General features: G+C 41.1%; 1 protein-coding gene across 1 annotated transcript in view; it reads right to left on the minus strand.

Moving 5' to 3' along the window:
- Positions 1–2105: 2105 nt before the first annotated feature.
- Positions 2106–16508, minus strand: part of LRMDA (leucine rich melanocyte differentiation associated) — a 1137335-nt gene continuing 1122932 nt past the window's right edge. Inside the window, exon 7 of the mRNA XM_063709979.1 lies at positions 2106–5085. Coding sequence (XP_063566049.1) covers positions 5006–5085 — 80 coding nt within the window. The 3' untranslated portion in view covers positions 2106–5005. The remainder of the gene's footprint in view (positions 5086–16508) is intronic.

The following is a 16508-nucleotide window of genomic DNA, read 5'->3' on the forward strand; positions in this document are numbered from 1 at the left end:
GTTATATTTTGCCCCCAAACGCTGTTTCTATCATAAGCACAGCCTGAAAAACTGAATGTGGGGTGGAAGTCAGAGTACATTTTTTCATAAAAGATTACTTTAAATAGTAATAACATAAAAATTAAAACACCATACTCTACCTGGGTGTTAAATTTTATTTCTATCTCGCTTCAAGGGAAATTTCTTTTATAGTAGCACTTAATTATTATGATTTAGACTATGATTTATTAAATTTAGCCTTTGTAAATAAATAATATACATTAGTTCTTACCTACTTTGATACTCTGTAACTAGAATAGCCTAAATATTGTGCTTAAGCCCACTGGCAGGACTTTTTCCCTCTCACCACAAACACCTAAATTGGAAAGTTCCTGTCTAAAGGAAATTATCCCAGAGTTTTAAAATTCATTCCTATTTATAACATTGAGAGAACTATTCCAACACGAAGAAGGAAAAGTTGATTTAAAGTAATTGATGTGACAAAATATAAACATTATTTCTAGAATATTCTGCATGTTAATCCAGGTAATCCACTTGAGCTAAGATGTTATTCACACTTCCTATGAGCTAAGTTCTCATTCGCTGCCTGCATGCCAATAACAGTTAAATCCTATTGCCAGCATCTTCTGCCCCATATACAGGCACTCGTCTTTTTCTTTAAATATTTTTGTTTTTTTTTATGTTATCTTGTCAAGGTGTCCATCTACCTCTGAACTTGATGAATATACGAAGACTTCCTATGACCATGGAACTATTTTCTCTTTCATATGACTGCCCAGATCATAAGTTTACCTTGTATTTTTTAGCCACTCCAGAGCTGAGGCACTTGCCTTAGGATGCTGAGTTTGTAGAATATTAGGTACCAGCCACAGTCATCTCTGTCCATATGCAGCCACCAGGATCATTTGTTCCCACAGTGCTCCATGAACCATCTTTTCCACACTGTTTCATTGTGTTGGGCAGAAAATCTCATAAAACATTAAATTGGTGGACACTCATTTATATGAAAGATGATTCAATTTTGAGGATAAAATATCCCTAAACATCACTGTAGTGCTGAATATCAGCAAACCTTTTAACTGGCAGAAAACTATCTTTTCCCTTTCCTTCTCAACTTACTCCTATCCATGAAGATGCCACATTTTAATTCTGCTGCATTCTGTCTCTTGGCATAATCCCATTTATTGCCATTTATATCATTCCTACTATAGCAACTCTCCCCCATACACATTCCATACTTAGAATTTCCCCTACTGTTTCTTAGCAAAATTCCCTTGTCCCAGGTTGGTTGTTCTCTGGGCTACATTCCAAAATACTCTAGAAGAATTAGCATGTGCTTATATGATAATATGCACAAATAACACAATTTATGACCTATCCCAACCACAAAGTGACAAATTAACACTTAGCATTATAATTACCCAAAGGATGGGAACTCCCAATGCTGGGAAATTTCAGGTAAACTTGTAGGAAGACAATATTTTGAACAGTGGTTGTGGCTTTCAATGTTCTTTGGGTCATTTGAGGGGTTGCTGATGCATTAGAAGAAGTAATACACAACACTGTACCACAAGCCGATGGTCCAGCTGTCATATAAACAGGTAATCAACATTCTTTGTGCTTCTCTGGTGTCATTTTCCTTTCCAGGTCTTACTCATAACAGTTTCCTGCATGGTATTTGAACAACTTAGAGAGAATCGAGTAGTGGTAGCGCCCTTCTTCAGTGAAGGTTTCTTCCTGGAAACAGAACTGGAAGAAGCAAGTGGTCAAAGGTCGTTGGATCAGCTACAATGATGGACAGCAGGGAAGAGTCTCAATGGGTACTGTTGTGTCCACGCTGGGCATTACCTGTGTTGCAGCCACACAGACCTGATTTAGGCTGCCCTTGCAAGTAGCAAGTACTAAACACCATTGTTGTTTTGATGAAAAGGGTCCTGTGGATTGTTTTTGGTCTGCATGTTAACAAAGAAAAGAAAGACAGCCAGGTTATTTCTTGAAAACAGCAAGAAAGACATTTTTCCCTTGAAAATGTGCAAGATACATCTCCGCTGGAAACACACACATGCACACACACAAACAAATGAAAAATCCTTTCATCCAGAATCTGTGGTTTGCTTTCTTTTATTCCTTAGTATACATGAGTATGTGAAAACATACAACACTCAGACATGCAGCCTGATCAAGTGATAATCTCTTATAATGTGCTTCTATTTAAAGCAACAAACAGATGGAGGGTTTATGAGCGAGGCTGGTAAAAGTAAAAGCAAATGACTGCAATAGTTGTACTTTTAATAGGATTCCCCACAATCCAAGACATTATTCCCTAAGGAACAAATTGTTCTTTAAAATTATGTTACTTAGGAAAGAGACAGTCGTCCTGACATTGCTGAGGCAACAGAGAGCTGCAGGACGGCCTTGAGTTGCTGAGGTCTCTCCACTCAAGTCAGTGTCCTAGGGGAGGAAAGACAGTGATGTCAGGCACCACAATCCCCAAAGAACAAGCTCAGTGGAATAGGATAAAAGGAAGAAAGACCAAAGGGTAAAGGGGGTACAAAACATGTCTGGGCCCTGATTGATTGAATTTATTACTTTCTACTTCTCAACTTTGAAAAACAAGGTTTGGGAAATTCCTACAGATTTAGGATAAACAAACATGCAACATGGGTTCTACCTCTGCCAATTCAGACCAAAGTCTAGCTCTAGCACAGCAAATTTTGGTTAACACACAGTGGAACTGTAACCAACCCAGCACTTCATTATCACTATCCCTGCTTAAGAGAAACAAAGCTGACTATAATTCTATCAATAAGATGAATATACCTTAGTGACGGCCTTTAGGTAATTTATAATTAAAGCTAATCTTAATTAAAGTTATTACACCATTCTGGAAGAAAATAAACAACCCAAAGAGAGGGAAACAATGTGGTCAATAACTCACTCCAAAAATATGTTTTGCCTCCAAAGCTCACATTGAGGGAGACATTCCTGCGCATGATACAAATGGTTCTGACATTAAAAAAAGTAAACAAGTAAGAAAAATAAAGATGGAAAAATTCTGTGGTCAGTTCACAAGTGCTTTTTTATTGTTTGAGGCAGGGTTAAAGCCTTTTATAAAGACAAGGATATATGTGTGGCTAGATTGGATATGACATCTGACTCGTCTAGCTGCCCTTGCACAGAACTCTGGCTGCCCATATTATGCCAGGGAGAAAACATGTGCTGATGCTTCTAAACAATGACCCAGGGTGGGACCAAATGCAGATAATTTAAAGCATTTTTCCAGTGCTGTTTTGTAGATCAAACAGAGAAAAGGTACTCAACTCCAGTTACTAATGGATTTGAGAGATAAAGGCAAACATTCAACATTCTCCAATTATTCATGGTTTTGAGGATTTTAATGTTAACTTGTCTAAAGAACTGATTAACAAAGGTTGCATAATCTCAAACAGGGACTCCTGCCAGCCTCAATACATGTCATTCAAGGCCTGTGTTGACTCAGTGGGCCAGAGGCTATGTAAACGGGCTAGAGCTGAGAAAGTAGGTTCTCCTTGGACAGCTTAGGGATTCTGAGTCCCCATAGTTTTACAATAGCAGCTCCTAGTCCCTCAGTATCTATAACTTGGAGGGATTCTCTTTCAGGTTTTGCTGTCATCAAACTGACCTAATACTGGGAGGACAATGAACACTTGGTCTAAACAGAAGAAGCAGAAAAATAAACACTACCGTGTCAAGAACAATCAACCTTTTGAACATCTTCTAGAGTGATTTGACTGGTGCACCAGCAAGTTAGATAAACTTAGAGTCACCCAACTAGCAATGATCACACTTATGCTCCTTGTGACATTAGTGCTAGTGCACAGCCAAGCATACAGGAAGACAGAGCACCGTCTCTCAACCTGTGGATTTGATTTCTGAGAGGTCATGACAAAGATGCAAAATCCAAAAGGTTTGTGCCTTCTATAAAAACTCTTTGGTCTGGTGGGTGTTTTCAACAGTCTTAATTTTGTTTTTTAACCTCCTGACCCTTCACTCTATCTTTCATCACCTCACTCCCTTTAAATAGCACCCGAAGGAGCAAGCCAGCCCCACACACAAGTATGGCCACAGGCATCACTGGAAGTGTGTATGGTTAAAAATAAATTAATAAATAAGAGTCCCTGGTGCAACCAAACCCTCGTGCTGAGAAAGATGCCTTACTGCCTTACACTGCATCATACTCACGGCAAGAAGTGGATTTAGAGTTGAATGAAACAAGATAAAAGTCCATGCTTTTGTAGTCAGGGATTTAGGGAAAGCTATTTACACCAATAAAGGGATTGTAGCAACATGAAGCCAGCCATAAATGTATGACCTGGCTGGGAAGTTATACCTTGTTCTCCGAAAAACTGCAAACTGAAATGCACCACCTGTCATAAAATCGATGCTAAAGGAAGGTGGAGGGGAAGAGACGGGAGCTATGTATATGCAGAATACAGGACGTTAAGATTTAAAAGGAGTGAGGGAGAGTGGCTGTCCCCTAAACTGTGACTATTTCACTAAAAATAAGCCCACAGCACGATGGTATCAGAGGGGATGGTATCAGAGGGATTTCAATTCAATAGGCGAGCTGAGGACAGTCTTTCTCACTTGACTGCAGCCACTGAGCATGTCCAGGGAGGCCCCAGGTGTGACCTCTGCTCCCCTGTGAGCAGTGGCAGGACCAGGCAATCTATCATGGTGTTCATGCTGTCAGCCCTGTTGCTTCGCCACCGCTGTCTGTCACCCTGGTGGATGAGACCTGCTTAAGGGCAATCATGTCAATCTCTATGTGACCACTCAGTCTAAGGCAGAAGGATCATCTTGACAGGCCTGGCAAAGTCAGCGGAAGGTACCAAAAGCTGAAGTCATAGCTTTTCCCAAAGAGAGGCAATGTGGGCTATTGTTTTTTCTTTAGCGTTTTCTTTATTTTTGATTTCCCTTTTGATTTTATTTTCATGAAATGGGTGAAGGTATACAGAAGTTGGCTTCAGAGCTGGTCATCTCGGATAAACCTGTTGCCCTCTGAGTTTTTCCCATAGTAAACGTAGCGACACTTCCCCAGGACACCTGCAAATAAAAAGACACACATCATTACAGGTGGCACACTTAGCATAGCAGGGAAACACAGGTGCTGAAAAGCAGACATGCAAGACAATCATAGATCCAATGGGCAGCAGAAAGTGGATGAAGCTCCAGAAGGGAAGAACTCTCCCTTTTTGTCCTCACAGACAAGAAGATTCTGTCAACCTCAGAGTTGACATTGAAATAAAATGTCACTACAAGTACAAGTTCCTAGGAATATCACTTTCTGCATGACTTCTCTTCCACATGCTAGGTACTTTTCTAATTTGGCCAATTACTCCCCAGAATGTAGCCTCTCCTCACTCCAGTTTCCCTTAGTAGAGTTTCAAAGAATGGAAAATTAAGAGTTTAAAGATGAACTCAGCCCAAGTAAAAGATGTAGAACAATCTTCCCAGAATGTGACTATTTTGATACCCTTTATCATGAAGCAATATTGTTAACTTCCAGAGAGAATATTCCAAATTCTGGCAGGCACCAGGCATTGAGCACATATGGGATGATTAAGGAAGAGAGGTGGTGTTGACAAAATACCATATGGATGGCCGGGCGTGGTGGCTCACGCCTGTAATCCCAGCACTTTGGGAGGCCGAGGTAGGTGGATCACAAGGTCAGGAGATAAAGACCATCTTGGCTAACATGATGAAACTCCGTCTCTACTAAAAATATTTAAAAAATTAGCCGGGCGTGGTGGCAGGTGCCTGTAGTCCCACCTACTCGGGAGGCTGAGGCAGGAGAATGGCGTGAACCCGGGAGGTGAAGCTTGCAGTAAGCCGAGATCGCGCCAGTGCACTCCAGCCTGGGCGACAGAGAGAGACACCGTCTCAAAAAAACAAAAAAAACAAAAACAAAAACAAAAAAAAAAACACCACATGGACAGGAACAAGAGCCTCCCATTAAATGGCTTCTTACAGGCATCCTGAACTCTCTTTCTCCAGTCAGAATACATTTGATTTCCATTTTCAGTTTTACTTTAAGTAACTCTGTGGCTCCGTATAAGGCTCTCCTCTCATTCAAGGAGATTGTAGGAGACTTAACAATGAAAAATGCCCCTACAATAGGGTTGAACTTTTTAATCAACTCATTATTTATTCTAAATGCCCATAAGAAATCACTTCCATAGTTATTATGAAAGCTCTGTAGGATTATCAAGGAAAAATCTGTTTTGTTTTTGCCACCTGCATTTTTATTTTCTTCTATTTTTAGAAAAACCTATTTTAAATTCAGTTGGACAGAGTTGTCTTAGTGCTAATCGGACTTGAGTCTCTGAACTGTACACAACTAGAAAAAAACAAAGAAAGGAAATGTCCATAAGACATTCATTCAATAGCCACAAATCTGCCTGTGAAAATAGCTACCTAGGGACATGATGATTTTTTTTTTTCCATCAGTGTGATAGTGTGAAACCAACAAGCCCATTTTTTTTTTTTTTGGTTAATTTGTGATAAATTAGCACTTGAAATTAACCAGGTTCTTCACATCAGAAGTTCTAAGTAGTAAATATTTTTGCAACTGTAAAAGAGATGTTTCTCCACTACAAAACTTCAAACCTTATTCTTACATAAGGATCAAAATGACTTTTAGAAACTTTTAAGGACAGAGCAGATAGATGCTCCCTGGTTTGGATGGCTTGGAACAAAGCTAGAAATTGCTGGGGTCAAATAGTCTATCAGAGTTGGCAATGAAGAGAGGGTGACATTGTTCCACGGCCTCAAAGCTGGCCTTGGGCTCACTCTCATTAGTTTTACTTCCTGCCATGTTCCCATGAGCAAGTTTACTGTGGCTCATTCCTCCTCCTTGGTCATGCTTTCTCCTTGGCCCCTAATCCCCAATTTCTGGTTTTCAGTATTGGTCTGGTGCCTGGAAACTTTGAGCTTGGATGGAACCTCACTGAGACCCTTCTTGGGACCTAAATTATTCTTTTAGTTGTTGGCATTGAGCTGTTTTCTTTATCGTGCTGAATTATGTAGCCATCAGCATTGTACTAATATTGTCACCCATGCCAGGATCCTGCTGGTCTGCGGGCTTGGCTGATCAGGCTCTGCTCCAGGAATAGCATCCACTACAGGCCTGGGTGGGAGTGCCTCAGTTCTGCCAGGTATCCACAGAGGGCTTCCTTAAACATAATTGATTCAAATAAACCCTGAAGAATGTGGAAGCATGGGGCCAAAGGATGCTAATTTCTTTCTATGGCACTAGGATAACATGAATTTTAATAAAAAGGAGCAGATAGGTCTGTCGGATGTCATAAAGAACACAATCTTTCTCTTAAGCAAAAGGATGAAAGGCAAACACACACACACACACCACACACACATACACACACACACCACCCACCATGAGTGCCCTCTCTCCAGTAAACTCTCCAGTACATTCAGGGATTCAACTGCTTTTTTTTCTTCCCTTTCTCCAGGGTAAACTTCAACTCCAGATCTCACTTACATGCAACTTGAATGGCAAGTGCCGCCCTAGAAACAGGCTGGATGCTCCTGGAACGTGGGCTGGGATGTGTTCTGTGCCACATTCCCGAGCCTTCTTTCTGGCTGGCATTGATAAAAGTCCTTTTTAAGGCCTACCCTGTTTCTTTGGGCCTGGAAGCAAGAATGTTTATAGACATCCTGGTGAGAGAAGGCTGTTTGATGAATGCAGGAGACTGCGGCTAGGTGTCAGCGCTTGGAAAATGAGGAAAGGACATGAGGTATTAATATTGTCAATGATCTCTTGACAGGAAAACAGATACTGCATTCACTGTCAGATTTAAATAGACATCAAGTGCATTAATGACAAAAGGGCAGACTTCAAACAAAGGGGCTGTGTGGTGAAGAGCCAAGCTAGTCTCTGTGCTGGCAACAGCCTGATCTGAAAAGACACCATCAGGGTTGCAGACAGGCCCAGGATTGTGTGCGGTGACAGAAAACAGAGATACTGACAGAGATACCTGCGCCATATTATGCCAAGGATATTCTAACGCTGTCTGCAGCTCTAACGAAAGCTGACATCACTCCCCATCACTTGGGGTCTTCTCTGCCTGCCCCTGCAGAACATCTCTCCCCAGACATCATTACAAAACTCACTGTGGCTGCAAAGGTCCTGGCAGTTCTGTTCTGCTGGAGTGGTGGGGTCAAGGGGCCTAAGGATAACCTCAGTCAATCTAAATTTGGAATTTGCAGGAGGAGCACGCCCGACCCCACTGATATCTTGGCTACTTGAGGTGATCAGAAGGCCATTGGGTGAGGAGCTGTCACCTTGAATAAACTCCCAGAAAGGACGGCACTCAGTCTGTGGGCTGCTCCAGGAAGGCGTGGGGACGGCCTGGCAGTTGAAAATGAGATCCAGCTGCTGGTGCTCGCCCGGGGAGAAAGGTGCTCTGGCTAGCAATGGTAAGAATCGGCTGAAATTGTCAAACTCAAACCATCTCCAGCAGCTGAAATTAAGCGAGAATTGCCTCTGTGAGTCTCTTCCCAGAGCTCAGAGTCGGGATGTGATTACCCCCAATATGTGACTTTTGTGTTCAAAAATAAATAAATAAAATTAACCAGGAAAAGCAAACATGCACAAAACAGCACAGTCCCATGTGTGGCCACAGGCCTTCATTTATCATGAAGGTTATTTGTAAAATATGAGGCTCTGCTCGTAAATTAAGTGAGGTGGCATTGTGTTTCTCTCTCCCTCGTCCTCCCCACAGTCCTTCTTCTCCTGCCATGGCAACTGCCATCAACTGTGAAAATTACGGAGGGAACAGTTTGCTTGCAAAGAACATTTTGATGGGGAGGCACTCCGAGGCTGGAATTTGGGAACCCGCTGGTTTGTGACTCAGTAGGCAATGGTTTCTCTGCACATCTGCAACGGATTCATTTGTTTGTATCTCCTCAAACTACAACTTCTTGGGGCTGGAGGGGGAACAACACATTTAATGGCATATGCAGTGTTTTTAATTAAAAGATCTGGCTTTGGCCATAGTAAGTAAAGCAGGCTTGCCCTGTGTCAGGCTGACGTGCAGCTGTCTGTGTGGGGTTTCTTTTCGAGAGACCCTGAAAAATGACAGGGCATCGTCCCCTGGGGAATTCTCTCCTGCCAAATGAGACTCCTAATTTTTCTTAAGTAGCCAGCTTTCCCATCACCATAAGCTGTTAAAGCTATAATTATGAAAAAAATGTATCAGGAAGAATCTGTTTTAAAGAGGCCCTTTATCTTTTCCATGTTTTCCCCCTCTGGAATGGACGTCCTAATTATGCAGGTTAAGTTATAACCTTGGGGCTGCCTAAGTGGGTGGGAATCAGCCTCCTTTCTTGGATGTGAGGCTGGGACTGCAGGGTCAGTACCAGAGATTTTGCTGGGGGAGGCCCTGAGAGCCCAGTCCAGGGAAGGGAATTCTTGCACATCCATTCATCCAGCATCCTGGACTCCCTGATTCCTGGATGGCCTCACACTTCCAGCTTCAGTTCAATAGTCTATTTAGTAAGGGGAAGTGGGGGAAGACCTGCATTTAGATCCAGCCCTGCCCCAACAGTCATGTGACCATGTACACATCCCTTTCTCTCACTGGGCAGGTTTCCCCATTTGTAAAACAACGGCAAGGGGCCAGATAATCTCAGAGGTTCATTTTAGCTCTGAAATAGGTGATTTGGCATTTTCCAATGTTTTCCTTATGAAGATTAGAACACCAGGTCCAATATTGCCTGATGCAGGAGACAAATTCAACAGGTCAGTCAATAAAAAAATTGATTTGGACTAAGTCAGCCCTTGAAACCCATCCAGCCTGTAACCCCACAGTATAACCTGGATAGAAGGGGGCCTCTGGAGGACCCCAAAATCCTTGAGGAAAGGGTTTTCATTAACTTTCCTGCAATCTGCATTTCATACAGCTAGAAGTGCTGACCACTAACTAGGCTGTGTCCCACTGGCTTTGGCATAAGCCCAAGTCTCATAACTCCGTATTCAACAGAACTAAAGCCTAGCCATCAAAGCAAGTGGTCTGTCATTAATATTTTAGTGGTGAAAAACAATCTGCATATAAAAATACAAAAATGCATTTGACATTGAAGTGCAGGTTGGACCAACACATTTATATTTGTAAAATAGAATAATTATCACTATTGTTAGTTTTGGTAGTCATCACTTTAGGGATCATTATTTTAAATGCTATTTCATATGAGTTTATAAATGTAGCTATGAAATCACAAACATATCTTGATCCCATTGTGATACTAGGAGTTTATAATTACCCCTAGGATGGAGGCAGGGGATGAAGGGTTCCCCCACAGAACTCCTGTTCTCTCATCTGTATGAGAAACGAAGGAACTAGGTACCTCCTGACCCCTGCAAAAGGTGATAACAATGTTGTGAAGAGGTAGATGGGCCCAGTGACAGAGAGGAAAAGGTGATCAGGAGCGTCTTGGTCCACTGCAGAAGGCTCTAGAACAATGTTTCCATGGGACTCTATACATGTCCATAAATGTGTCATCCCCTATAATATTCTCCCTCCTCCCCAATTTCTAACACCCGGTACCTAAAACCATACAGAAGCATCTTGTTTACCATGGAGCTACATCCCAATAAACCTATTGTAAGTTAAAATTATTGTAAATCAAAAATGCATCATTACTTGAAACTATCTGAAGTTGTAAGCCCTTCAACTTACAATGGGGTTACAACTTCTATCAAATGTGTACAGCTTTGTAAGGTTAAACAATTATAGGTTGAACCTTCGTAAGTTGGAGAGCATCTGCACTTGATACAGATGAGATGTTCAATAAATATTTGTTAAATAAATTAATACCATTAAAATAATCATGTATATAAAATTTACACAGAATCCACAAAGTAAGGAATGTCAATTGCTGGACACTCATCTTTTAACCTCTGGTATGACTTCAGACATTTGAAACACTCTGAAAATATATACAGATTAAATATTTGCCCCATTGAACAACAAAGAGTTATAGGAGGCAACAGCCACAGTTCCTAAATCGTGGTGGTGTTTTTACCCCAAACACTTTCCTCCCACAAAAACAAAGCAATCACAACATCTAGTTGAAAAGAGAGAAGTGCAGTGAACATTATCATCTGGCCTAAAGAGCTGTAAACATCATACAGTGGGAAGGGACATTCCCCAGAAAGCACATTCCTCGGTCTTTGTTAAGTGCAGGCCGTGAATACATGGGGAACTGGAAAGGAATAAACACCCATGTTTTATGATCTTGAGAAGTAGCTGGAGCAATACCCTGAGGTCAGCCCATGTGATGTGCTATCAGCTCTGCTGTGGCTATCACACAGGATTTAGTGGAGCCTGCAAAATGACAGGCTCCTAGCACAACATCCTACTTCAGTGTAAGCTACTTAAATATTAAGACAAAATAAAGAAGAGAGACTTTAAAAGGTCTTAGGGGAAGGGATTGTGTGGAAGCAGTTTTTGAGGAAGGAAGACAAAGACCTTCTTCTCCACCCAGTATATTTTCCCTTCATCTGCCGCACATCTGAGATGCCTTAGGTTGGAGATGAAATGAAGAAAGGCTCTCCACCTTACCCAGGGGAGGGTGGAGAAGGCAAAAAAAAGTGTGAGACTTGTTTCCCAACCTAGCTGAGCATGACTTCAGGCAAGTGTCTCGGTTTATCATCTACATATTGGGTGGGAATGGGGTACTGCATCGCAACAGTGCATGCTATAAACCCCAAAACCTCTGTTAGGGCTCTTGCACCATGGGGGGGGGGGAATACTGCCCACTGTCCTTGCTAAATACCGCAGTGACCACTTCAAACCATGCTTCCTGTTTCACCTTCACTGTACAAAAACAACACCACAAGGGGTATTCCTACCCTGCTACACTGACCCTGATGTCTTGCATTGGTAGACATTTGAATTCTCCAACTTTGAGTCCAGGAATGCTTTGACTTCAGGTTTATAAATACAAACATGTAAACTAGTCTGGTAATTTGTCTTTGAGAAAGCATTAATTATTCACAGCAAACTCCATTTAGCCAATTTAATTCCTTAATCAATTTTTAAATACAAAAAACCATTTCTATTTTTAACATTTTCATTTCTATTTTATTGAATTTATTTTCAATGGGATCAATTCTTTAACACGTAATTTTTACAGTAAAGTTAAATTCCTCAATCAGCTCTGGCCAAATATTAAATTGTGCTGATTACATCTTCTAAATCTCTTTTAGAGTCATTTATTTTTACAAAGTCCCATTTTCTTGCGTAAAATATTGCAGATCTAAATTGTGACAAGAAGACTTGAGTCTGCTGTTAAACTTTAGTCAACAAATTTTATTGTGTGTAGTTTTAGCTCATTTCAATTTTATTTTGTTTTCATTATTTCTATCAAGGTTAATTCCTCCCTATGTATTTGTGTGGTTTTCAATATATCAACAAGATATAAATCTTTGGTCGTTTTTTCATTCATCATAAATTATATTACGTGCAGGATTAGTTGCTGTCCTTTTTTTCCCAGGTTGATTATTTCTACCAACATTGTTATCATAAAGTAGAGTAAACACTAGTTTTTATTCATTTCTTAGCACAAAGAGTATGAAGGACAAAGGTGAATACCAAGTGCATGATAGGGTCTAAACTGTGGGGTTCTGATATGCTGTCTTCTACCAAATGCCAGACAAAATATTAGAGCGTGGAGCACCAATTCAAGGGTTAGGATGCACCATACCTGGAAAGAAAGTTAGCAAAAATGCCAGGCAACCTATCCTTTTGACAAGAGGGCATTTGACTCCAATGCTCAGACCCGTCCAGTGCGGCTTTCCACTGGGAGAGGACAGATTATACAGCCTGCTCAGACAAATGCTGGGCCTTGTCAAGTCTCACCCACTTGTTTGTAGGGAAGGAAAAACAGGGGAAGGAAGTCAGTCAGCAGGGAAGGGATATTAGCAAAATTTGTCGTGAAGGTGATCAGCAGGCAAGGCTGTGGGGCTAGCCTCCCAGACCAGGGAGGCTAAACAGGTAGTCACAGAGTGGGCAGGCTCATTGTCGTGTGACAAACCAGAGCCTCTAGAAAACGTACCCTGGGCTCCCAGGGCAGCTGAAATGAGGCTTGTCATCTTAGAAGAAGAAGGGGAGGTGGGGAAGGAAAGAGAGGAGAAAAAAATGCAGGGCAAGTTCCTCATATAGTCTGTCATATAATCTGTCAGTGGAAAATGGAAAAGCTGGTCCAAGTCTGAGAAATAACTGCATCTTTGAGCAGATCCTTAGTGACATTCTCTACTCTCCCATCTTGGGTCCTGGACCCCACACTCAGGTTACAGGCGTTGTGGCTCTATCCAGACTGAGTGGGCCATTCAGTCCTTTCCACATGAAAGAAATATTAGGCTAACAGATTAAACATTATCTGGCAGGGAATATTTCCATTATGTGAATCCTGGAAAGGAAACAGACAATGTACTTTTGCTTAGATGTCAATGCCTTTTAATTTCCTATTTTTTTTGGATTGGGGGTAGTAACAAGTGAGTACCAACTGACAGAAAGATTCTCAGATTGGAGGGTGGGCTCACTAGCCCCCTTTATTGGGAGCTCCCTTTTTTGGCTCCTACCTCTATACACATTGTATTTCAATCAAACAGAAATGTATTATAAATATGAGAGGTCAAACTCCATGGTAAATATTTCCTTACTCCAACAACCCCTCTCCTCCCCAACCCCCAAATAAACTGCTAAATCTTCTTAGCAGTCCAAATTTTGTTTTTTAGCCTCAGGTTACATTTTTTTTTTTTTTTTTTTTGGTCCAAGCCAAAGATGAAGCCTGAAACAGTTTTTATTCTTGACTTCCTAAACAACGAATTGTTTATACTGTCCTATAAGGATTCTCTGTGATTTGCTGTACTGCCTAATACGCTTCAATACAGAATGGTAAACTTTTCTTTGTAAGTATTTCTTTAACTGTATTGGAGGATTCTCAAGCTGAGAAAGAATTTTAAAAACCTCATTTTAGGTAAATTCTTTCATTTTACAGAGGAGAAAAATAAGGTTCCAACTGGCTTTTGGAAGGTGACAGAACCGGACCAGGCACCCATACAACTCTATCTAGCCCAGAAATATCCCTGAATTATAAGATACTGCCTTGGCGACAGGAATATAAATTTTGCTTTTCCGCTTACTTTTCAAATTCATTATTTATTTGTTCAGTCCTGTTCACAGGAACCAGGGGTCTCCGGAGAACATCAAAGATCACCCACACCCTTACTTAGCAGGCTCATTCTTACTTGCTTTTTCTTAGAGAGAAACTTGAACTGCAAGACTAGTTTGGTGTGACTATATTTCCCTTCTCTCCTATGTCTGTATTCTAAGTAGGGCTTAATGGATTTGAGATGGGCTGGATTCCAAAGTGCATGCCGAGATGGGATGCGAATCCCTTCAGATTTGTGAAGTGCCCTTCAGTGCGGGTCCGTGATGGATGTCACATCAACCAGGCTGTCAGTCAAAGCGGACAGTGGTCAAGTGCTCTGGCCTCACGTTTCTTTCTCAATGTTTGAGTAAGAAACTCAGACATCTTTCAGACAGGAGAGAAAAAAGAAAGAAAGGAAAAAGCCACCCCGTCACCACCTCCTCCATTCCCGCCATTATCTCTACATTCATCCTTTCCACCTTCTAGCTGAAGTCGGGAGCATCACCACTAGAGGGCAGCATGAATTTAGGAAAGCAGCCGCTTGCTTTAAAAAAATAAATAAATAAATGGCGGCAACTATTCAGGGAGAGCCATTACAGCCACACTGTGCTTTTGGTCACCAATTATAGGTTCCTTAATGATCAGTATGTCATGTTTGGTCAATCTGTGCTGAAGGTTTTCAGGAATGGGGCTATCAGACACTCCTTGCCCCCCATATTGGGGCTCTTCTTGCCTCAATTTCAGGGACTGAATTTCTTTACCATCAATTGTTCTAATTAATCTTCCAGGCTCAGAGATTGGGGATTTTTGCATATCACCTCCACAAATGTAAAGAAGCATTCAAAATACTAAAGATTTCCTGCATTTCTTAGGGGGAAAACATCATTTTTACCATGAAAGTTCAAAAAGATATGCCATCATTTGACAGTCAAAAAAGTGAAAAACGTAAAAATAAATAAAAATGAAAAATGGATCAATACACACAAAGTTATCCTCTTTTAGTGCTCCCCCTCCCCCCAAATCTACCTAGCATTGTCTTCCCTCTCAGGGTACCTGATCTCAGTGTCATCAAAAAAGAGAGGCAGAAGCTACTCAGATAAAAATATGACAATAATTCCAGCTGCTGTTTGATCCTCATCTGATCCCCATCATTGGTCTCTGGTACATGGGTCAAGTAACTATTTTCATGCCTGGAACAACAGATGATCACCTCCCTTTAGGAGAAAGAGGTATTTGTGGGCTTCTAGATATTTCAAACATATCATTATTAAAAAACAAACAAACAGCAATAAAGGTATAACATTCTAAGGAATGGCATTTTAAATTAGAATTTTATAGGATAAAAATACATGACTGGATTCAATCAGGGAAGGAGTAAACACAAATTGGAGTTACTGGCCTTCTAGGCAGGGGAAACCAGAGCTGGGTCCAGGTGTTATTCTCCATTTCAGCCGAGAGGCCTCTCAAGTGGTCAGTGAGGCAAGTATAAAATGGCCCTCACACATCTTCTTAGCTTTCCTAATATAACAGTCATGTGACTAACTAGTCACTCGGAGAATGTTGAGTCCTTGTTAATTAAATTATCTCATTAACTCATGGTTAGCTAGAAACCTTTTTGAATTTTCACACATAAGACACTAAAAGCAAAGTCAGTTTCAGTGTCTTACTAGGTAATCATAGTGACCACAACTGAGTATTTCTGGAGTGCCTTTAGTGAGGATAGTACAGTTAGGAGATTAGCTGGGGTGGGAAGACTGCAGATTGAACATTTCTCAAGATCTTAGGATCTCCTGCTTATACGAGCTCCAAAAAATCGAAAACAGTAGACTTTCACCCATGCATCGTAAAGCCAAGGGCACAGTAGGTATGCAGTACATTGTTTTTAAATTGTGGAATAGATGAAAAGATCTCAGCATACTTATTCTGAACCCCAGCATTTATTATACATCCCTGGACAGTTATAGGTAGAAATGTATGGGTTGGCCCTGGGACAGTGGTTCTATGACTTGCCCATGCATCAGAATCACTGAGAAGGCCTGTTAAAACACAGCTTGCCAAGCCCCATTCCCCAGAGTTTCTGATTCCATGGATCTGAGTTGGGGCCAAGAGTATGCATTTTTGCAAGTTCCCAGGTGATGCCGATGCTGAGGGACCATCTTTAAGAAACACTGTTTTAGGACAACCTACTGAGGGGCCCTTATTTCTTTTTAAAAAGTAAAACTCGTGACATTACTTTTTATTCTTGTAAAATCAAGACTGTCTAAAATCAGAGATCTAAAAATCTGGTTAAC

The sequence above is a fragment of the Gorilla gorilla genome, chromosome 8 (assembly GCF_029281585.2).
Source record: "Gorilla gorilla gorilla isolate KB3781 chromosome 8, NHGRI_mGorGor1-v2.1_pri, whole genome shotgun sequence".
In the NCBI taxonomy this organism is placed as follows: domain Eukaryota; kingdom Metazoa; phylum Chordata; class Mammalia; order Primates; family Hominidae; genus Gorilla; species Gorilla gorilla.